This window comes from Rhododendron vialii, chromosome 8a (genome assembly GCF_030253575.1).
Source record: "Rhododendron vialii isolate Sample 1 chromosome 8a, ASM3025357v1".
In the NCBI taxonomy this organism is placed as follows: Eukaryota; Viridiplantae; Streptophyta; class Magnoliopsida; order Ericales; family Ericaceae; genus Rhododendron; species Rhododendron vialii.
In genome coordinates this window covers 33,174,737-33,197,696 of record NC_080564.1, presented here as the reverse complement: position 1 = coordinate 33,197,696, position 22,960 = coordinate 33,174,737, and the positions used below count along the sequence as shown (strand labels likewise).

At 40.6% G+C, this 22,960-nt stretch overlaps 4 protein-coding genes across 4 annotated transcripts; 1 reads left to right on the top strand and 3 right to left on the bottom strand.

The window, feature by feature from the left end:
* Positions 1-67: 67 nt before the first annotated feature.
* LOC131336238 (pentatricopeptide repeat-containing protein CRR2, chloroplastic-like) lies at positions 68-2,810 on the bottom strand. Its single transcript, XM_058372020.1, has one exon. It carries the CDS (start codon positions 2,639-2,641, stop codon positions 734-736), a length of 1,908 nt encoding a protein of 635 aa, XP_058228003.1. The 5' UTR covers positions 2,642-2,810; the 3' UTR covers positions 68-733.
* A 1,031-nt stretch (positions 2,811-3,841) lies between these two features.
* On the bottom strand, positions 3,842-6,769 carry LOC131336240 (protein CURVATURE THYLAKOID 1C, chloroplastic). The gene is made up of 7 exons (XM_058372023.1): positions 6,532-6,769; positions 5,502-5,593; positions 5,288-5,374; positions 4,693-4,755; positions 4,472-4,509; positions 4,121-4,201; positions 3,842-4,033 (listed from the first exon to the last, which is right to left on the bottom strand). Exons 1-6 carry the CDS (start codon positions 6,635-6,637, stop codon positions 4,147-4,149), a joined length of 441 nt encoding a protein of 146 aa, XP_058228006.1. The 5' UTR covers positions 6,638-6,769; the 3' UTR covers positions 3,842-4,033; positions 4,121-4,146.
* Positions 6,770-17,680: 10,911 nt separating this feature from the next.
* Positions 17,681-18,324, bottom strand: LOC131336038 (small ribosomal subunit protein uS17c). The gene has a single exon (XM_058371655.1). It carries the CDS (start codon positions 18,260-18,262, stop codon positions 17,807-17,809), a length of 456 nt encoding a protein of 151 aa, XP_058227638.1. The 5' UTR covers positions 18,263-18,324; the 3' UTR covers positions 17,681-17,806.
* Positions 18,325-20,785: 2,461 nt separating this feature from the next.
* LOC131299120 (photosystem I reaction center subunit VI, chloroplastic-like) lies at positions 20,786-22,793 on the top strand. The gene is made up of 3 exons (XM_058324698.1): positions 20,786-21,181; positions 21,650-21,776; positions 22,435-22,793. The coding sequence occupies exons 1-3, from the start codon at positions 21,051-21,053 to the stop codon at positions 22,612-22,614; spliced, it is 438 nt and encodes a 145-aa protein (XP_058180681.1). The 5' UTR covers positions 20,786-21,050; the 3' UTR covers positions 22,615-22,793.
* Positions 22,794-22,960: the final 167 nt, after the last annotated feature.

The window sequence follows — 22,960 nt, the reverse complement described above, 5'->3', positions numbered from 1 at the left end:
CATTCCGTTCCTTTATCAAGGAAACGTAGCAAGCGATCAGGCTACAGTAACAACAGCAAAAAAGTGCTTTAAAGGAAGCAACATCATAAGCTTTGAAACTTGATGTAAAGTATACAGCCACCAAAAAAATGTCTGAGAAACCAAAAATAAAAAATAAAAAATTACAGAAAGATATACCTCCAGCAGTGTATAGTCTTCATGTTCCAAGACAAAGGTAACATAGAAAACGAGCCACAATGAGGGGCCAGAACAAATTTCTCTCCGTCAATGGATAGACCTGAACCATAAATTGTTCCATGAATTTCCCAAACAGCTTATGAGCCAAAGGACATGTGTCAACCTCAAGCACGTTACCCATCCTGGAAAAGAAATCGGATGAAATTTTCTGAAACTTTTTATTAAACGATGAACCGCATTAAACTCGGTTGATGCTGTGTATGGATGTGAAACGAAGGAAGCTAAAATGGTGAACTGGTAGTATACATCAAATGTTCCTTTCGCTGTACAAACTTGTCCAAGAGCTCTGTCCATTCCATCCACGTGGTCGTCACAATTGACCGATTCACGGGTGCTCCATGGAGTTAAAAATGCACTCAAATTCTTATTTAGCGTCAACTCATTTCCTCATTGAAGTAATCCTTCGCTATATTTTCGGGTAACCTCCTGGATTCTGAAATATTCATGGAGCTAGTGATTTCATTACCACAGAAGTTATGCCCACTTCTCATACCACTTACCAGTGATCACCACATGAACACACCCCATCTTTAAAATGATGATAACGGTTGACATCTCTGATTGTAATTTCCCTTTGTGTAATCTTTGAGATAAACTTGATTGCCACATGGCAATCTTCACACACCCGAAGGTTCTTGGTTACCAAAAGCTTGGTTCCAGGGGGTGTGCTAATAAGTCCAAAAGCAATTGCTAGCCTCTCACTGTGACTGCACACCATTCTAGTCTTCTCATCGTCGTCTACATCGTGGAAAACAGGTGATGTATTCGGGACATAACCCGCCTCTGCCATTAGCACTCCCACCCTTTCTAGCTCCGCATATATATCATCAGCCATAGGATGTGAGGTATCGCCAGAAAGAAATGCATGGACTTTGTTTTTCACTTCAATCCAGCTACAAGCAACGCTTTTCTTTAGTCCTCTATCTGTCATTAGTTTCCTCAGCTTTGCAACTCCTTCCCACTTCCCAGCTTGAGCGTAAATGTTTGATAAAATGACATAATTGCCAGCATCGTCAGGTTCCAGCTCTATCAGCCTCTCTAATGCCAGTTCCCCTAACTCCACATTTCCATGGATTTTGCATGAATTGAGTAAAGAACCCCAAACGCCGGAATCTGGTACCACTCTCATCTGCGTTATTAGATTATAAGCCTCATCCAACCGACCACAATGGCCTAGAAGATCAACCATGCATGTGTAATGCTGAACGGTTGGTTCTACTTTGTAATCTCTACTCATTGATTCAAAGAATTTCCGTCCTTCATCTATCAAACGGCCATGTCTACATGCTGAGAGAACACCCACAAAAGTTATGTGATCTGGCCTAGCTTCTCCAATCATCTGATTGAACAACTCAAGTGCTTCGCCAGTATGACCGTGCATTGCGTATCCAGTTATTATCGCATTCCAAGAAACAATTCTTTTGTCCACAAGCCTCTCAAACAAGTTCCTAGCAACCTTCACAGAACCACTTTTCGCGTACATATCAACTAGGGCAGTTTTCACCTTGTCTTGGATTTCAAAACCATGTCTCCAGCTAAACGCATGAAGCTCTCTCCCTTGGGGAAGGGCTGCCACATCAGCAGAAGAGGAGATAGCAGTGACAAGAGTCGCGACAGTGGGCCTTACTCCGGCCAACGACATTTCACCACAAAGGGACAAGCATTCCTCTGGGCACCCGTTTTGCGAATAAGCAGCTAGCATAGAATTCCACATGACAACGTCTCTGACTTGAATTTTATCAAACACTAGACGAGAATCACGAACACAACCACACTTTGCATACATATCAATAAGAGCTGCACCAACAAAGACATCCATTTCCCACCCAGTACGTATCGCATGCTCGTGAACGTCTCTCCCCACATCGATTGCAGATAGTGCAGAGCATGCCTTGAGGACAAATGGGTAAGTGAAGTTATCGGGAGCTATACGGTAATCAAGCATTCGGTAGTAGAGAGAGATTGCCACCTCGTAAGGCCCATTCCAAGCGTACCCACGAATCAAAACATTCCAAAGAAATATATTGTTGTTGGGAATTCTGTCGAACAGGTGGTGGGCATTCGATGTGGAGTCACAAACACAGTACAGATGCACAAGCTTGGTGGCTAAACTAGTGTTGTATCCCATTCCAGTGAGGCAGAGGTGGGCGTGAAGCTGTTTTCCGGGTTCGATCGCTCTTCGAGCTATACAAGATTGGAGGAGAGATGCATAGTCAATCGGGGTCGGATTGGCGTGGGGTTTAGGAGAAGGAGAGAGAAGAGTGGAATCGACTGATGGTGCTACTGAGTGATATGGGAATCGGTCTAGGTTGGGTACTGTAGACAAAGGGTTGATGAGAGAGGAGAGCAGTTTATATTCAGAGAGAGATGATCTCTTCACTTTTCTTGTGGTTTGAAGCAGCATTGAGAATCGAAGAAGAAGAAGATGGAGATTTGGAAGAATAGATGTGACAAAGAATACAAAGCCAATAAATGAGGAGAGGTTTTGAAAAGCTGTTGGTGACAGTATCCGGATCGGCTACTGGAAGTAAGGGACAGAATTGGATTGTACGGAGTATAAAGTAACACCAGCGTAAGTGAATCACCAACTGGTTGTTGTTTTGCTTTTAAACCGGAGGTTCGGGCCAGCTTGCGTCCACCTCGAGTTATTATGGGGTCCATAAGTTAACAATCGGGCAAACTTTCAATAGCCCAAAGGTTATAATGTTTGGCGATTAAACACTTATTTATTTTCTCATGTTTACTTGGCCAAATTCATTAGTGTCAAAAATAGTTGGTTCAAAGGGAAATTCGACTTTTTTCGCTCAGTGTTTGGGTTCTCTGTATCCGTGATTATTTGGTGGAGTTTTAAACCTACTTTTGAATCCTCTATGAATGAGGTAAAGATTTTTTGTGAAGCACGACCGATTCTTTCATGACCTGTTGCTTGTGTCCCGAGCAGGGACCCGATGCGGCCAACCACTCAGCACTGTCAACCCTGTCCGCACATGAGCAAATCGGTGACACCACGTCAACGTGCTCTGTGGCGTACACCATTTCATAAATACTTCCATCCAATTGTGTGCCGTTAATTCACGCAATCAACATGAGTGCGTAAAGTACGCACGTCGAAGTTTTACAAATGAAAAGCGATAAGTAGTATATATAGTCAGAAAAGAGAACCGAGCTAGTATGCTACCTAAAAGATCTTAGGTTCAATTCTCCTTGTTAGCTCCTTTGGGTCAGAACATAGAATTTCCGAATGGAAGGTCTAAGGTTCGAATCTCAAGGGCTGGACCTACGGTGAAATTCCATAATTCACTCCCCTTTGAGGTTACCCCAGGGCTTAGCCTGGGTAATTCAGGTAATTACCCAGTACATATGGGATGGGGGACTGCATGTACCCGATAGATTGGTCGATGCAAAATGTTTCAGACACCCTCAATAAGCAAAAATAAAATTTGGTATAAATTGGTGCCGCATCAGATAAACGAGAAGAAGTGGAAAATCCAAAAAGAACACTGCGGTGTTGGTTCAATGGGAAACTATTTGAATTTTTTCGCTGAATTGTTTCTTCAAACATCACAAGCAACAAAGCGTTTGTTTCACTCGGGAGAACCGAAAATGAAGAAGAAATATGATTCACAGGATACTTAACTTCCATAAATACGGTAACGAAGACGCATATAGTGTTAACTGTTTGATGTTACGGAGGGGAAGAACAAGAAGAAGAAAAGGAGAGAGACGAGAAGGTCAGAGGGTCGCAACGGCTGAACATTCGTATGCTGATCATGTTCCACACCGTAACTTTTCATCACTACAACAATAAAATACAAACGCCGATTACAACTCTTATATCAAGAACAATAACACTAGGGATTCAGAATATCACTCTTAAAATTACTTTTGCATATTATCCGCGCCTGCAAATTACTGGCCCAAGATATCTGATATTGACTTGTTGACGGTCCGGAACAGCTCTTCCCTGCGAGAGAAAAGAGAGAAACAGTTCAAGCAAATTCAGTTTGGTTTCACATCGATGGTGACTGACATAGAACTAGCATGCCTGGATCTGGCCCTCTCTCATTTTGTTTATAAGAAAACTAGTTGAACATCAAATATTTATTTTATTACCACAAAGAAAACAAGATCCAAACTTCTTTATCGATGGTGCGTCGTTCCTTATATGTCGATTAGGCACAAGTTTCCTTAGTTGAAAGATGGAAAATAACATTCTTCGCTCAGAAACTCTTACCTGTCAGGTTTGAACAAGAGATACCGATATACGAACCACTGAAACAGAGAGAACACCAAATGAATATTCAGTAGGATTGTCTTTTTTACTGCGTCTTGACAGAGAGAAAAAAGGAAAATTGAGATACAATTTGGGCTAGAAAGTACTTGTAGAATCTCAAAATTTCTTTTCTCTCGTCTTTTGTTGAACCAATTAGAACATATGTACATTGGTGTTCTTACCGTAGAAAACAATATTCCAATGAATTCAAATACACCGGGGAGAAGAGGAAGCTTGTCAATGGCCTGTTCACATAATCAAGAAAAATGCTCAGGAAAGGTACTAAAGGGAAAATAATCAAACAAAAGCAACTTATTCGAAATTTCCTAAGGACAACAGTAAGTTGATGCAGACTATTGTCACCTTAGATAAGCAGACTCCTACTTTTGGTTCAAACATGGATGTCTAATTTGTGCTGAGTCCTTAGAAACTTTCCATTTTTTAAACAAGTGGTAAGTCCTTTTCTCGTTTTCTTATAGTCGGGGTATACTCCTTGTTCAAATAAGAAATTTCGTATAACTTCGAGGACCCTTTTCCTTTTACAAAGAAACCCTCCTTTTGAGTTGGTAAACAAAGATCAGAAGACATATACTTATGGTTGTGCGATAAATAAGGTCCAAGTCATTGATTAAGTAGTCTATGACTTGTCTACCCTTCTTTTGTTGTGACTACCTTATTTTGCTCTAATAATTCACCACAATCGCTCCACATAACCTTGTTAGTAGTTCAGTACTTCTATTCAGATTCAGATAAGTAACATAGTGTTGAAGCAATTACTGTAATTAGATTTATAGATGCCCAAATAGCTACAATTCCAGCAAATCCCAGCCCAATAAGAGCAAACCGATCTTCAGATTTATCCAACTGCTCAAAGAAATAAAAAGGGAATTAGAAAACAGGAATACAGAATACTATATGAATGAAGTACACAAACTTGCTTTTCTGAAAATAGGCAAAACCTATGACATCAGGAGATGGAAAGAGGACTCACAACATTTTGGACAGATTTAACAATGCTCAGGGAAGAAGATTCAGAGCTTTCTCCCGTAGCCTTCGCAACGAGGGAAACACGTCCCTGTCTCTCTGCAATGGATATTAATTAGAATTAACATGAAACATAACCATTGAATGATATGAAAGATAAGATAGAGTGATATGCAGCCCCTCGCTGTAACATTTCAATTTTCATTCATGACTGATAGTCTAATAAATCTTGTTGCTGGAAGATTTGAGACAGCCCCAAGCCCCCGTCAAACGCATAAACAGCACAAATGATTTACAAAGAACCTGAATCACTCACGTAACTTTTCATGCTGTAAGTGGCTTTTCCCAGTTGGCCTTTGCATAAAAATTTGCGAACAAGATTACTACTACATTCTTTCAGTGATTAACCTTCTGGGACAAACCAAAGTCGAAGTTTTGTACTGAAGTTTCTTCAGACACCAAAGTCCACCAGAAGTCTCCATACTGAAAAAGCTTCATTCATGAGCATCCCTATCTCAGATTGGACAAGCGCCGTACCTTTTTCTTCCATATTTTCAAATAAATCCAGCACATGCTTCATTCCCCAGCAGTTGGGGAAAAAGGTTTCCCTACCCAATTTTAGCCGAGAGCCTGAGTGGAAAGAGAGGCGGACGTGCCAAAATTCTCCCCAAGTTTTCTCTTTCCAGTTGTATTACCCTAATTCTGGTCCCTTTCTTGATTCTGAAAGGCTAACTAGTGAAATGGAGTAGCTAGTGTTTCTAAAGAAATCAAATACCATAACAAGCATCAACCCTATAATCCAATGGTGCCAACTTGACTCTACACTCGAACAAAACATCAAAATAGCGTTATCAAGAGAGCATCAAACAAACACTGCAGTACATAAACACTCTCCCATATGAACCTTCAAAGGAACAGATACTTAAAAGATGCACTTACAAATCACAAAAAGCAAGTACATAGATCTCATGGGATTTAGATTTCAATATCAATATAATGATAGAATCTTTGGATCAAAATAGAGGAAGGCTAATTACCTCCGGTGGCAAAGAGTGTGAATTTCTGAAGAGTTCTGAAAAGGGGATGCTGTCTTCCATTTGCTACCAGCGGGGGAGATAGGTTTGCCACGATTGATGCAGCCATGTGAAAAGCTTGAAAACGAAATGGGTTTCGTAGATTGGAGCGCCGAAGACCAGAAGAAGCGTCAGAAATTCAAAGAAAATTTACTACTGTTTTTTTCTTCGTTTTTTGTATTGTTTTCAGTCATGCAGAGAGATAGAGAGAGCTAAGAGGACCTCAGAAAGTGTTGGGCCCACCATTCAACCTCCAAATTATCGGACTGGGCTGGAGTTTATTGGGTTTTTTTTTTCATTTTCCTCCCTTAAACGCAGGGTCTCACCAGTCAAAATTCAACATCATTACCAAAAAGTTGGGTGTCGTGGTATAATTTTTGAAGTTCTTGCCATACGAAGCCAGTTAAGAGTTATCTGGGTAAAAAAAATCTTAATAAATGCCTTTGTACCAACAACATCAAGAATATATAGGCTCCGTTCAGTTGCCAGGAATATTGTACGGAAAAGTTATTCTCAAGAAAAGTCAAGTAAAGTGAAGTAAATGAGAAAGAAAATTATTTTCCTATGAGTGTTCATTTGACAAAAGAATTTTGCAAGAATAATTAAGATTTAGTTGTTCATTTGTCAGGAAAAAGAAACTTTCGGGAAAATTTTGTGAGTGTTCACTCATTTTCCTTTTCCCGCGACGCAAAATCTTGTATTTTTTGCAGGATCACTTTTGCAGGAAAGTAATTCCTGCAGGAAAACTTAAAATTATGTTTCCCACTACTTTCCTGCCAACTGAACATTACAAAAATCATGGGAAAGTTGATTTTCCCATCATTTTTTGTACTTTCCTGGCAACTAAACGGAGCCTAAGTGTCATGAAAAAATGACAACATTTAGCTTAACAATACTCCTGACTTTCTGACACAGCGATTTTCCTGTGGCACTGTGAACTGCACTATTAAAAGCAAACTCAGCATGCGGCAAAGCGTGATCACACTGCTTCGGTTTGTTATCACAGATACTGCGAATCAAATTCTCCAAACTCCGATTAGTCACCTCAGTCTATCCGTCAGAGTCACCCAAAAATGGCGAAGGAACTTCACATCCTGATCAGAGGTAATAGACTGTGGCACCCCATGCAACCGAACTACCTCTCGAAAGAACAACCGAGCCCCATGTGAGGCATCTGATGTCTTTCGACAAGCAATAAAGTGCACCATCTTAGAAAACCTGTCAACTACCACAAATACAGAATCTACACCTCGTTGGGTACGAGGCAGTCCCAACACAAAATCCATAGACAGATCCTCCCAAATATTATTAGGCACAGGCAAAGGAGTATAAAGACCAGTATTTTGAGACTGACCCTTAGATACCTGACAAGTGTAGCACCTCCGCAAAAAATTTCCAACATCATTTTTTAGTTTTGGCCAGAAATAGCGCTCCTCCAAACTCGCAATAGTCTTGTCCCTCCCTAAGTGTCCACCTAACCCCCCACCATGAAGGTCTCGGATTAAGCTTTCCCTTAAAGAAGATTGAGGAATACAAAGACGATTGCCACGAAACAAGTACCCATCAGTAACATGAAAGTCACTAACAGGCCGGTTCTGAACGCATACTGCCCAAATTTCTTTGAAGTCCTCATCATCTGGATACAGCTCTTTTAAGAACTCAAAACCCACAATTTCATGGGCCAAAGTCACCAACAAATCAGCCCGACGACTCAATGCATCAGCCACCCTATTTGACACCCCAGACTTGTGCCGAATAGTGAACGGAAATTTCTGCAAGAACGTAGCCCAGCGCACATGCATACTGTCCAACTTCTTCTGACTATTGATGAACTTCAGCGCTTGATGATCAGTGTACAACACAAACTCCCTCTGAATCAGATAATGCTCCCAATGTTTGAGAGCGCGAATCACAGAATAGAACTCCTGATCATAAGTGCTCCACTTTTGTCTAGCTTCACTCAGCTTTTCACTAAAGAAAGCCACTGGTCTATTCTCTTGAGACAAAACAGCCCCAATACCAACTCCATTAGCATCACACTCAACCTCAAAAATCTTCTCAAAGCTAGGTAGGGCTAATACTGGTGCAGTACAAAGTCGTTCTTTAACCAGCGCGAAACTTTGCTCCGCTTCACCTCCCCACAGAAACTTGCCCTTTTTCAAGCACTCCGTGATTGGTGCTACGATAGTACTGAAATTTCGAATGAATCACCTATAGAAAGCGGCCAATCCATGGAAACTTCTCACTTCCGTAACAGATTTAGGCGTTGGCCAATCACGAATAGCTTGAACCTTCTCTTCATCTACATGAATACCTTCAGAACTCACCACATAGCCTAAGAATAATAAGTTGCGAGTCAAGAAACTGCACTTCTTGAGTTGAATATACAACTTATTTTCTTGCAGCACCATCAGCACTTGGTGCACATGCTCCACATGCTCCTCTTCGGACTTGCTATAAATCAGTATGTCGTCGAAATAAACGACGACAAACTTTCCAGTGAAAGACCGCAAAACCTGATTCATCACCCTCATAAAAGTACTCGGCGCATTAGAAAGGTCGAATGGCATAACTAACCATTCGTACAGGCCATCCTTAGTTTTGAACGTCGTCTTCCATTCGTCTCCCGGTCGTATACGAATCTGATGGTACCCGCTCCGCAAATCAATCTTCGAAAACCACTTCGACCCATCCAACATATCAAGCATATCATCCAGGCGAGGAATTGAAAATCTATACTTGATGGTTATTTTATTGATGGCCCGACTGTCCACGCACATACACCAACTCCCATCTTTCTTTGGCGTCAATAAGGCTGAAACACCACATGGACTCAAACTCTCCCAAATGTGCCCATTTTGCAACAACTCCTTTACTTTCTCCCTCAGAATTTCATTCTCCTTCGGACTCATTCGATAATGTGGTAGGTTGGGCAAACTTGCCCCAGGCACCAAATCAATAGCATGCTGAATATCTCTTATTGGAGGGAGCTCATTAGTCACATCTTCAGTAACAAGCTCCTCAAATTCCTCCAATAATGGCTGTATCTTTTTAGGTACAGGAACTATTAGAATCTTTGCTTTGTCTCTTTCCTCCACAACCAGAGACTTCACCACCATAGCATAAACCTGTTCTGACTCCTTGAAATCTGTCACAAACTCAGCTTCGGAAGTAGCAATTGTTAGAAACGAAGACCCCTCTATTTTAGGGGGTTTGATAGGCTCTTTATGAATGGAAGAAGCCATAACAACCGTACGTGACTCCCAATTAAAACTATAAGTATTGTCACGACCGTTGTAAACAATATCAACATTAAACTGCCAGGGTCTACCTAATAGTACATGGCTAGCATCCATCTCAATTACATTACAGATAACTTTAGATCTATAAATTTTTCCAATTGAAAGAGGAAGTTTACAGATTTCAGTTACCTTCATTGTAGGGCCTTTCTTTATCCAACCAATGCTGTATGGAGAGGGATGAGGTTCGGTTGGCAACTTCAGATGGTCCACCAGTCTTTTTGCCACAAAATTCTCACAACTCCCACTGTCCACGATCAAGTCACATACTTTCTGATTGATGGAACAGCTTGATCGAAAGATGTTATGACGCTGATTGGAATCTTCTGCTTTCGGCGCGAATAACACCCGTTGCACCACACAATTCACTCGTTCCTCGTCCTCCTCTGCATAATCTACATCATAAGAATTTTCTTCAGGCCAATCCTCTTCAGGCCCATCTTCTTCGCCACCCCCTTCTACCAGGCCCACCTTCCGATCTGGACACTCATTGGAGCGGTGTCCAGGCTTGTTACACCGAAAACACTTATCTCCAAAGGGCATGGCATATGGATTAAGGGCTTTAGTCATATTTCTGTTATTGGAGCTACCTGCCTGATTAGCTCCTCCAAGTTTAGAACCACCACCAACTGTAACCTTAGGTTGAAAAGCAGGCACTGTTGGCTGTTTCTCTTTCCCCTTATCAGCGGCAGGAACAAACGACTCTCGATGGTACCCTGAATTGGCTGGTTTACACTCCATCTGTTCGGCCTTAATCGCTAAGTTAAGGGCTTCGTCAACTTCCCAAACAGGCTGCAATCCTATCCTTTCCTGAATTGAGGGCTTCAACCCGTTCATGTACCTCACTACTCGCTGACCTTCAATCTCACTCAGATTATTACGTTCTGAGAGTCGATTGAATTCAGTCGTGTAATCAAAAACAAACCTGGATCCCTGCGAACAGTTCTGGTATGATCGGAACAGATATTGGTCATAGTCAGACAGCAAAAACCTCTCCATCATAAGCTGTTTCATTCTGCGCCATGTTGCCACAGACTCTTTTCCTTGCCTCCGTCGTCTCGCCTGCAATTGGTCCCACCAAACTGCAGCGCCGCTCTTTAGTTTATAAGCGACCATTTTACTTGCTTCGACTCGGGAACCTCCATCATATTAAGGAACCTCTCAACCTCTAAGACCCAGTCAAGAAACTCCTCCATCTGTAAATTACCGTTGAACGTGGGAAGGTCCACCTTCATGCGGTAATCATCGAACCGGTGTTGTTGTTGCCCGACGGGACGGTCTTCTTGTTCTTCATTATCCTCAGGTTCGAATTCTTCACTCTCAGCATCATTTATTACCATCTGACGACGACCGGTTGCGCCTCAGGCAAATCCTCCGGCACGATTTCGATCCTGGTTGTGAGGTTGGCGATGGGCAAATCCCAATGCATGATCCTCATCAACCCTCCCTGGCCTTTGGCGGATTTGTAGAGTCATCTCCTGCAGCATCTCACGGATCTCAGTGAACTGAGTGTGGGTATCCTGACGGATCTCAATCAACCGTGCTTGTTGATCTTCCACCATCCTCCTTAGGTCAATAAGCCCACGACCAACGTCAATGGGCGTGTCTTCTTCTGTGTTTAGTGTCATCGAACCAGGTAAAGCCTTGCTTTGATACCACTTGACACAACGGAATTCACGAGAGACTAGTTAGCGTACTAGTCCTAACGAGATAAACAACTCGTCGCAACAAGCAAATCTTGCGCACAAGAAAGAAAGAGAGAATCTCTGAATATTATTGATCAAAAAGCTGCATAAACTCTAGGTTACAAACCCTTAAATAGCTAGAAACCCTAAAAATAAACTTGGAAAATAAAAAGTCTCAGAATTTGAGGCTTTTCCTAAAACTGAAAACGAGAAAGAAAAAGAAGACTTTCCCAAAAAGAATCAACTTAAAAGAAATTACGGTATAAGAGTTATTAACGAAACAAATTTTTCCTAAAACGGCAAAATATCGCAATTGAAGGCCTAAACGCAGGAATTAGGCCGATAAGCACCATCGATCATCAACTTAGGGTTATGAGTATTGACCGGAGCGCGAAAATAAGTCAGCTCACCAAGTTTGGGTCTATTCCCAGCTCGTCTGAATTTAGCCAATTTGGGTAATCTGAAATTAAACACCGTTTGGATTTTCGGGGCTTGGTTCGGTCCAGCTGATCATGAAATTGGGCCTCCACGTGTTCTACATCACTTTCAGAGGTTAAAAAAACAAAAACAACAGTATACACACCATATAGAACGGCATTTTCGCTCTTTGCATTACATGTCTTATGGAACTGACATATCTAATTTTTGGAATTAATTCTCGTTATGTGCATTTTTTTATAAAACTCTTGGGTGACTGATAGTGAAGTTGTACCATGAGGGAAGGTTGAAAAGAACCGCCATCAAAAAGTGAAATAGAACATGGAACCATTAGCTCCCTGTTGGAATTTTGGTGAATAAAGTTTGGTAGCCGAAGGATGGTCATACATATGGGAAGAAGATGTTGGCAAATTTGAAATTCTGTATAGGCAAGAAGAGGTGTCAAACGGGCCGTGTCGTCCCAACCCAGTTCGTTTAATTCCGTGCTTTGTGCCGTGCCATTTTTAATCGTATCATGTCGTGCCAAATCCACCTAATTAAAACAACTAGGTGGGTGGTCTCGTGCATAGCACGAGTACCCTGCCCGTTAGTTATCAATTGGAGAGAAGCATATATGTGCAGAGAAATAGGTCCTGTAATTTAAGTTCGTGTGCAATGAAAGATGACGCCGCCTAAAGATAATGCCTTAATTGATTTGCTCCGTGCTACCATGCCCTTTAGATTTCAAGTGAAAAGAATTTGTGGGGTTTTCAGTTGGCATGCATAACAAACTGCATCAGTTTATTGAACAAAACCCATTGGCAAATGATTCTAAAGTAATGTCAAGCTGAAGATTCAAGCATCTCTGTCATGAATCTTGCTAAATACAAAGGCATAATCTCCAATGCAGAAAAAACGAATACATACAATAGTTTTACCAATACAAGGATCCAGAACTTAAAGTTCCAACTTCAACAATCTATCATAACTTTTCGCCAGGAAAAGGTGGAGATTGTTGAGGTCGAGAACCATTTTTACTTGGACCAAGAGGGCAATGAAGCAAAGTATCCACGATGTAGCTGATGCCAAGCGTGGAAGAAAGTGCTAGAGGCAAACTGCCTAATGCCGCTGGGGGCTTTTTAACCACATTAACCACGACTCCCCAACTCCAGCCTGTTCCTCCTTCCCGTACCTTGACTTGGAAAATAAGTTACTTTTAGCAATAGCAGAAGGAAAAAATATATGGGGACAAATGAGAACACACAAGGACGATGTGTAACAATTACGCATGGAAGAAGGGGAAACAATCTTAGCATATTTGCATTGATTAAAAAAAAATCAGGCATATTTGCCTTGTCAGCGCAATAACATGCCAAAATCTCGACAGATATTCTCCCTTCCTGTAAATTATATCACTAAACAACTCACTTTGAGGTCGGAGTTGGATCAACGTCAACTAACTTAACATTCAAGCAAACAGATATGAGGTCGGAGTTCCACAAACTATAGCAGGCCAACACACAATTCGTAACAAACGACTGACAAGAGTATTCTAGGAAACAAAGCACATGGAACACATATATTTTCTCAATTTTGTTTACAAACATGATTTTAGGGAGCCAAACTTACATAAAGGCATACACATATTTGACATGACCAAAAAAGGCATCAATTGCTAGCGAAGTTTTCAATCTGTAACTTGACTATTATACTATCTCGAAACTTTTGCCTAATTAGATCCCCCTTCCTAGAACTGGTCCATTATCCCCCATAAAACAACTCCTAAGTTTTCTACTTCACTCTCCACATTTCCAGCGACTCATGAGGTATGTGAAATATATTGCTTTATTATTTTATCCATTGTTAAATTTTTTTGTCCCCTTTTAGTTAATGGTAATTTGGAAAAGTCTGCATTTCTTCCATAGCACTCACAGTAAGTAGTTAGTAGACGGCCAAAAGTGCTTGAATTCTTCAATCAGATAAGTTAGAGGGAGAGGTCCATGGCCTTAAATAGTGTGGTTTAAACAAGATGTGCCCAAATGGTCCTTTGATTCAATGGATGGCTTGTCACGAGAGGGTTCTTACCAAATATATAGAGTCTTAGTAGATGAGGAGTGGATGTTTATACCAAGTGTCCTGTGTTGTATGGCTGACGAAACTCGAGAGCACTTGTCTTTTGTGTTGGGAATTTAAATATAGCCAGATAAAGGCCTGGTGGTTGGAACTTTGAATTCAATTGGGCTGTCCATTCTTGCAAGAGAAGCTCTTTTAAATGTGCTTTATTCAACCTTTCTTTCGTTGAATCAATTTATCATGTGTGGTGTGAAAGAAATAACAGAATTTTTATGAAGAAAAATAGAGATTTTGATATGGTTTTGAAGTGCATTCAAGTTGACATTAGGAACAAAGTGAGTTCGAGGAAAGTGGAGAATACTCAAGACAACCGGATGGGATGGCTTGCTCAGCTTGGAATAAAATCTTAACATTGTAGGACTAGATAGCTGTGCATTTTTTTTTTTTTGTTCTCTTTGTTGGATTGTTGATCACATGGGAATGCCCCTTGTTTAGTTGCATGTTTGCGCTTCAATAAAACTTTCGTTTACCTAAGAAAAATATTAAAATTCCATAAATTTGGGTTGTTTATTATACCTCTTTTACAGGGAGCTAATCGTGGCAAGCAAAGAGTTACACGATATTGGTGTGATGCTCTTGCCAACATTATCTCGTGTGTACACATGACTTGGAAAAGGAGGGCTTATTTCTGTGAAGCTAATCACCGTTGCAATTCAGTTCTTACCAACATGCTCCGTTACGCATGTATTAATTCCATTGACTACCTTTTTTGTATTAAGTTTAAGCTAACTGTATGTTCTGAATTTATGTACATGCCTCTAGACTCTATCATAGAGGCACTTCGGGATCATCATGGAGTCTTTTCACTGCAAAAAGTCATACTGTAATTCAAGAGTTGAACGACTTAATAATGAGGCCAAGAGCGGAATGTGGTGGTAAGGTCAAACGACAAATTTTCACTTTGATTGGAGATCCTTTGAACACTATTTTACAACCGGTATTGATTTTGTATTCTCAATTTGTAGGAGTGATATACAGGAACTATTAACACATCCAGTGTTCTGGGATTCTGTAATGAATAGAGATTTCCTCAGCAACATGGATATGCACATGTTTCCTACCCCTCGCCCTATAGTGAATCCTTTTTACCATCCGTCCGACTGATCCCAAAAGTAGTACGATGGTTTGGATCACTTGGCTCGTGTTATGCGTTGGGAATGGACTAGGGCTGTAAATGAGCTGAGCAACTCCCGAATTCGGCTCGATAAGGGCTTGGTTCGGCTCGGTTCGAAGGATAAATGAGCAAGCTCGAGCTCGATTTTGCAGCTTGTTCGATAAACGAGCCGAGCTCGAACCTAGCAGGGCCCAGCTCGAACAGCTTCGTCTGGGCTCGAAATATATATGTTCGGCTCGGCTTGGCTCGGCTTGAACATGCCAATATTCTGTTCGACTCGGCTCGTTTAGCCAATTTTTCAATATTAAGGCTGAAAAGTTGACGAATTCAAGCTCGAATTCGAGCCGAGCCGGCTCGTTTATTCCAGACCGAATACTAACGAGCCAAGCTCGAGCTTTGTACATTCTTGTCGAGCCGAGATTTTCCGGCTTGATTCGAACTCGAGCCGAGCTCGAGCCAGACGAATTCTGATCGAGCCGAGCTCGAACATGCCAATATTTGGTTCGACTCGGCTCGTTTACACCCCTAGAATGGACTCAATAATCATGAGGGTTGGATACTAGTATCATTAAGAGCCCTGCCTTTCCAAATCAACATCCGCGGTTTACTTATCAACATCCGTAGTCCTCTTCTCCTCACCAAAATCCACTCTATCGCCGAGCCAAGAATGTAGTTAATAATGAATCTCTTTATTACCAACTTCCGGTATGTGTCTTGGCTTCATGTTTTAGTCTATTTGGATATATAGAGATTATGCATTATAAAGTTTTTCCTCTTTTTCTTTATGCAACGACCTTGGGAATGTCAGACAGATTTCTTTCTTCATGAACTCGAATATAGTTGCCCATTAACTTTGGTGCTCTTTAATACCTTCAAACAAGTGAAAAAAGACTTTGAGAGTAACAATCTTCCTATAGGTACTTCCTTGGTAATCTGATAGTACAAGCTACATGTTCGTTCTTTACAAGTTTCTAATTATTGGCATCAACACAACTATAAACTCCACAGCCAAGCATCAACAGCTCAACCGGCATTAGGAAAAACACAATGAACTTCACAAGAACAAAAAGCAACAACTAAAGCCTATCCAGAAGAAGTAACTTCATTATAAACCCTTTATTATGGCTAATGCACAACACATTTCCGAAACCTAACTGACACTTTGTCATCCTAACAAGATCATACTCAAACCATTAAAAATCTAATCAACAACCAGATAGATATAAGAAACTGATCGAAATGGGTCAAAATGTAACACCAAGAGAATGTAACACCAAGAGAATGAGAAAGAATGAGAAGGCATGACGACTAGGCCTTCCGTTATTTGTTAGCTTTTTTTTCGTTTGCTCCCATCATCTATCCAACCAAATGAAGCATAAAGTAGGAAATAAATTCACCTTCATTAGGTTCTAAGTTGTATTGGCTATTCATCATTTAGAGAGAGTATGAGGGTGCATCAAGCACCAATGCATATACATGAACCTTTTTTTTTTAACAGCGAAGCAAAAATTTTATTGATAAGAAAAAAAGATTACCAACCAAACTCAAGTTGGCAAGAAACCAACAGAGAAAACACCCAATAGGCCTAGCCCAGAATACCAAAGGGGTCTGAAAAAGTATAATATTAATAAAACCCACAAGAAACCCATTATCCAAACAAGAGATAAGAGAAAAGGAGGTGGATTTTTGCTCACGATAGAATTTCTAATCCTCATCAACAACTCTCTCACAGCCAAACTAACAATATAGTCTTCGGAATCTATACTAAGAGAAACCTTAAGACAAGTTTTGACAGACGCCATCATGCTTGAAATACCCACAAGCTAATCAAATCATAACCTAAGAACATGGGAGAACTCCACAAGTGGTAACAAAAATAATTCATCATTCCCATAACAGAGGAAGCAATTCAATCCAATCAAAACAAACCAAATCCAGCCCTAAGTCCCAGTCAATTGGGTTAGCTACATGAATCCGTTTTTTTCATTGAGCTTTGTCAAATGCATCTTTTTCCGCGATATTCACATAAACCTAGACTTTTACGACCTACCGGCTCTAATATCAACTCTTTTCTACCTCTTCTCTTAGTGTTACCATCAACCGTAACTCTATGACTTATCTTCACTACCGCATCATTCAATAGATATTTTTCCTTCGTCTTTATCATCTATCGCCTCGCAAAATCTTAAATACAAACATTTCAAAGCTACAATTTCCCATGCGTGTAAAGTACTTTTAGCCCATTTAGCTTATGAAAAACATGTATTTCGAGACATATGATTTCTCCTCGTATACATCAACGTTTGGGACTGAAAGGGCTTTGTTTTCTTCGGAAACAAAGTGGCAAATAGCACTTAGGTTTAGCCCGACTTATTTTCGAAAACTCACGGCCCAAAGACTCGGTGCTATTTTCAATGACAGGCCTGACACTCAATCCAAGCCATACCCATCAACAAACAACGCAATAAACACAAAACACAAACACCCATAACCCATTCAAGAAACCTGAAATTCAGTCAAACCCAGATAATCAAACTCTACCAACATCCAAAAACACATAAACACACACACACATACTTTCCCTCACTCTTTTAACTCTGCTGAGACTCCAACGGAATCCCAATCTCCTCCTCCTCCTCCTCCTCCTCCTCCGCCGGCGCAACCTCCTTCGGCTTCCGCACGTTTCTCGGCGGAACCGGAAGGGCCAGGAAGGACTTGGTCTTGCTGAAGGGCCTGCTCTTCTGCAACACGATCATGTCCCCAACCTTGAACCGGTTATCCGGATCGTGGACCTGGTACTTCTTCTTGATCCTGACCCGCTTGTGGTACTTGGGGTGCGGGGCGAGCCGGACCACCACGACGTTCACGGTCTTGTCGTTGGTGTCGCAAATCACGCGGCCCTGCATCATTTTCCTGTTGGTGATTCTGAGGCCGACGGGCGGGGGAGGAGAGAGAGAGGGTTTGCGGAGGAGAGAGAGAGGAGGAGGTGGGGAGACATGGAAGGAGGGTTTGGAGAGAGAGAGGGATTTGAATTGGGTGAGGAGCATTTTTCTGTTGGGGGATGTGGGTGTTGTGTGATGTGTGAGGGTTGGATAAGGAGGAACTGGAAAGAAGAAGAGGAAGATTTTGGGGATTCGGGGTTGGTATCCCCTGTTGCGTTGTCTAACGTGGAGATGCATCGAGATTTTGACACGTCAGCATTGTTTAGGCTTTTCTTTTTAGTGGTTGGAGTGTCTTAGAGCATCTCCAGCCTTGACCCATTTTAATACTCAAATTTAAAAATGGGGCAAAAATCATAAAAATCTCTCTCCAATCTTTGACCCAAACCCTTTCCCATTTTGGGTTTTACCCATTTTTTCGCCCAAATCTGAGACAACTTTTGCCTTGACCCATTTCTCCAACAGCTAGTTAGAGAGAGAGAGAAAGAGGGAGATGTGTAAAATTTGGGTTTGATAATTGGAGATGTGTCTACCCAATATAGATTTTTACCCAAAATTTGACTCAAATTTGAGGAAAAATATGGGTGAGGGCTGGAGATGCTCTTAACCAGCTTAAGCACACCTCAACTAATCCATTGTTCAATCAAGTGATAGCATTGTTTAAGCTCTTCTTTTTTTGGTTTAGCGGTCTAGGATGTCTGAACCAATTTAAACACACTTCAACTAATTCCTTCTTAGGCCCGATCAAAGGAAGGTGATTCATGCTGAGACTAGAAAATGATCAAGAAATTGTCGAACCATGGTTAAATGTATGAAGAACAAACCTATCAACAAACTAGACTAACTCACGGGGTTATTGTTTAAGCTTAGGTGACTTTGGTTTGCTACATGAGAGTGTCCGGGTCAACATATGCATGCATCAGCTAATTTTTTGGGACGAATTTCACTATCCATGGGAGGAGGCTCAAGTCGGAGCAAACTCTCATAGGGACTGACTTCACACGAGTTGGTAGCACTTAACATAGAGTTTTGAACATGAAACTTAACATAGATCAAATTCGTAAGTCTCAATACTTAGTTACGTACCGTTCAGGCCTAATGTTCTGTTTGGAACTTGTGGAAGGAAAGATAAGATGAGAGAAAATAATTAAGAAGAAAAATAGAAGAAAATGAGGTGGAAAATTTTACAATTTCTAGAACTCTATTTCGCCATTTTCTCCCCTTTCCTCTCCAACCAAATAGAGAAAATCTTTAAACTTTATTGCCCTTTCCCTTCCTTTCCGCCTTTTCCAAACAAATTCTACGTGATGTTGCAACATTTTTTAATTTTTTTTCAACGGAAGAAGCATACCCATTTATAAAAGTCATACGACATCTACAGATTATCACCGGAATACAGATCAAGCCATACGGCAGTAACAGATTTCCATTTCCACCTGAATATAGAGATACAGAAACACAACTAAACCCTAAAGCTAACGATGGTGGAGAAAATGAATTTTTGCAACATCAAGGGTGGAGAAAATGAATTTTTGCGTACTCATTTCACTAATCTATCTCAACATCCCTTTACTTCAATTACATTTAGAAAAGGAAAACATAACTGTTACAACACAACTATGATGATATCGCCAAGGATATACTGAGAACATTTGTTAATGCTGAAAATGTCCTTAGGGGGTATTAATTATCAAACACGTCCTTGGCCGTCATTTTTTGATAATTAATACCCGCCAAGGATATACTGAGAACATTTGTTAATGCTGAAAATGTCCTTAGAGGATATTAATTATCAAACACGTCCTTAGCCGTCATTTTCCCTATTTTTTTCTAGGGCTCGCAGTGTTTTCTTTTTGTTCGTTGGTTGAAGGGTTCAAAGGAACGATAAGTGCAACAATGAGATTATACATGACATAAAGGAACATCTTAATTACCTGATAATCATTTAAACTAGTGTATGCTCGGATTAAAGGAATGACAAAATCATACTAATTTGCAGGATTAAGATTGAAGTTCACACATGACAATTGGTAGATTAGCACCTCAATTACGGATAATCTTTTCGAACTCATCTATACTGATATTCCTATCTTATTTTGTTCAGAGATAATAAAATTTGTGTCAAATTCATCGGCTAAGCTACCTGTTTTTATAACGATTTTCACACCTAGTTGTTTTTTATCGAGTACAATTTAGTAGTATCAACTTTTACGAGTAACAACCTCAACGAAAGTGTCCAATAAAAAAAAAAACAAAAAAAAACACCTCAACAAAAGTGATGAATCACATTAAACGGCAACTCCCCTCAAAAAATTGAATTTGAGAAGTTGTATGAACTGTGTCATTGTTGACATTAAACATTGATCCATCTAAACGCATAGGACATGAAAAGTGCCATTATTGATGAATTAGCAAAGCTCCCGAAAAGGGGATTGGGAGATGCTCCTAAGCGGAAGATCCAACCGTTCATTTCGGAAATCGACGATTTGAGTCTCGACTAAATAATTGACAGTTTAAATTTGTATTCACTCATATTCAACCCGAGTCATCCGTGCCGAAGTAAAGACAGAATACCGTTCAGCACAACTGCTTGACAAAAAGTGCTTGGCAGCATTCCCGAGGGCTCCAATCATAGTATACCTCGTCTAGGGGCTCAAAACTTACCATCCATCTCAAAGGGGATAGGGTTATCCAACTCCTATCCACATTGTCACCTCCCGAAGTTCGATTGAATATCCTACCAAGCATACCCAGCTTGCCACGTGGCACTAGAAGATCCATTGGAGTTTGGGAAGATGATCTAAATAACTACTTTTCTCTTTCTCACGCACGCAGTATTCATTAGGCATTTGAGAAACAAGAGGGTAGTTTGTTAATTTGGAGGGAAAGACCCATCATGGCATCACTAGCAACCTTCGCCGCCGTGCAACCCGCCGCCGTCAAGGGCCTCGCCGGAAGCTCCATAGCCGGCACTAAGCTCCACCTCAAGCGCCCATCCCGCCAGAGCTGCAGACGAGCCAACCTTAAGTAAGGAAAAATCCACTGGTCTGTACGTACAAATCAGTATACATATGTGTGCACTCTTTCTTCCTGTGAAGCAGCAAGAAAATACTCCTCTGTCTGTTTCCAAATGATAGCTGCAATTTTGAAATAGAAAAATAATCGCGCATTATTTTCAAAATTTGAATGTCAATGTAAGTATTATTTTTTTTGAAAATTGCACGTCTTTTTGCAGTGAACAGATGGGTAATGTGAAGAGGTATAATCACGGGACAGTAGATTTTCCAATAATTAAATGATACCCAATACATAATGATTCAGTAATTCAGCGAAAAAACACTCATATACATCAACAATGAGTTCTTGTTATTGAACTCTCAGCAGAGAGTGTACAAGGATGGCCAACTCTAGTTGGTCCATAACTGTGTACTTTTACTTGAGGAGAATTTAAGTTTGTGAATCTTTGGCCGAACTTATCCGTCTTGTTTCATGCAGAGCTCATGCGATTGTGGCCAAATACGGTGACAAGAGTGTGTACTTTGATTTGGAGGATTTGGGCAACACCACTGGCCAGTGGGATTTATATGGGTCAGATGCACCCTCACCATACAACCCCCTCCAGGTAATCTGAACCCTTGTATTTTTTTATTATTATTTTTTTTTTTTGGGCCTCTTAGATTTACAGATTCTATTTGAATATGAACCCCGAAATGCTACTATGTTAGTTATATGAGGTTTTTATGCTCTCCAATGTAAGCATGAAGCATTAGTCTGATCTTCGTAAGGACAGCCGAAATCAGATTGTAAAGGCCTAAATTCCCATTGACAAGTATTTGTAAAATGGATTGTGAAAAGCAACAAAGGCAAAGGGCAAAGCATAGTACAAGATGAGATAATTCTAGCCTCTGAAGCATGGACACGGATACGACACAGTATGAATATGTGGATACGGGAAAAACCTAAAAGAGTGGGATACAGATACGACCAAGATACCTTTGTAAAGAAGTTGTTTTGTAATATTTAGAATCACGTTACACTTAAGCTCCCGAAAGAATTTGTGTGACTAGCGCTTAAGATCCATCAATTTGTAGGTGCACTGATTGAACTTGAAGGGTGCAGAAGTAAGGCTTTGCTGCTCTTTTCACTTTCTCAATTCAGTTTGGAGGAATGCCATTTCTCATGCATTTGAGATGTTTTCACTTTGCGATACTTTATTTCCAAATTTTTGTGTGTGAATGTGAGTGAGTTTATTGATCTCAAAACATCTTGTGCAAATGCAGAGCAAATTCTTTGAGACATTTGTCGGTCCTTTCACCAAGAGAGGACTATTGCTCAAATTCCTGATATTGGGAGGTGGATCCACCCTTGCTTACTTTAGTGCCACTGCCCCACCAGAGCTCTTACCGATCACGAAGGGTCCCCAACTTCCACCCAAGCTTGGACCGCGTGGCAAGCTCTAAATCTCCAGGAAACCTTATGTTCTTCAACCTTTTATTGTGCTTAAATTATCTTCTCTGCACTTGTAAGTATGTCCAGAGCTAGTTGAGACCACTTTCAATCGTATGAAAAATACTTTCTTTTCTCGTTGTGATCTGGAATTGTGCTTTCTGATTTATTGGATCACTTATTAATTGTGATATTCTGGTCATCTTCAAGTATGTTTGTTCTACCAGTTTTTAAAGACCAAATCATTTTGATGCTTTAAATCACTTTTTTTTTCAGTGGTTTCTAAATCTTCTTTCATAGGACAACTGGTGCATACTTCTCTTGGTGTTGTGTCAGCAGTGTCAATATGAGATAAACTGA

What these genes read in the sequence shown, in the direction of transcription:
- LOC131336038 (XM_058371655.1), bottom strand. Translation starts at nt 18,262, where the DNA reads ATGCTCCTCACCCAATTCAAATCCCTCTCTCTCTCCAAACCCTCCTTC.
- LOC131336238 (XM_058372020.1), bottom strand. Translation starts at nt 2,641, where the DNA reads ATGCTGCTTCAAACCACAAGAAAAGTGAAGAGATCATCTCTCTCTGAA.
- LOC131336240 (XM_058372023.1), bottom strand. Translation starts at nt 6,637, where the DNA reads ATGGCTGCATCAATCGTGGCAAACCTATCTCCCCCGCTGGTAGCAAAT. An exon ending in CACACTCTTTGCCACCGGAG is followed by an intron (nt 5,594 to 6,531) that starts GTAATTAGCCTT and finishes TATCCATTGCAG; the next exon opens with AGAGACAGGGACGTGTTTCC. An exon ending in TTGGAATATTGTTTTCTACG is followed by an intron (nt 4,510 to 4,692) that starts GTAAGAACACCA and finishes TCTCTGTTTCAG; the next exon opens with TGGTTCGTATATCGGTATCT.
- LOC131299120 (XM_058324698.1), top strand. Translation starts at nt 21,051, where the DNA reads ATGGCATCACTAGCAACCTTCGCCGCCGTGCAACCCGCCGCCGTCAAG. An exon ending in TGCAGACGAGCCAACCTTAA is followed by an intron (nt 21,182 to 21,649) that starts GTAAGGAAAAAT and finishes TGTTTCATGCAG; the next exon opens with AGCTCATGCGATTGTGGCCA. An exon ending in CACCATACAACCCCCTCCAG is followed by an intron (nt 21,777 to 22,434) that starts GTAATCTGAACC and finishes GTGCAAATGCAG; the next exon opens with AGCAAATTCTTTGAGACATT.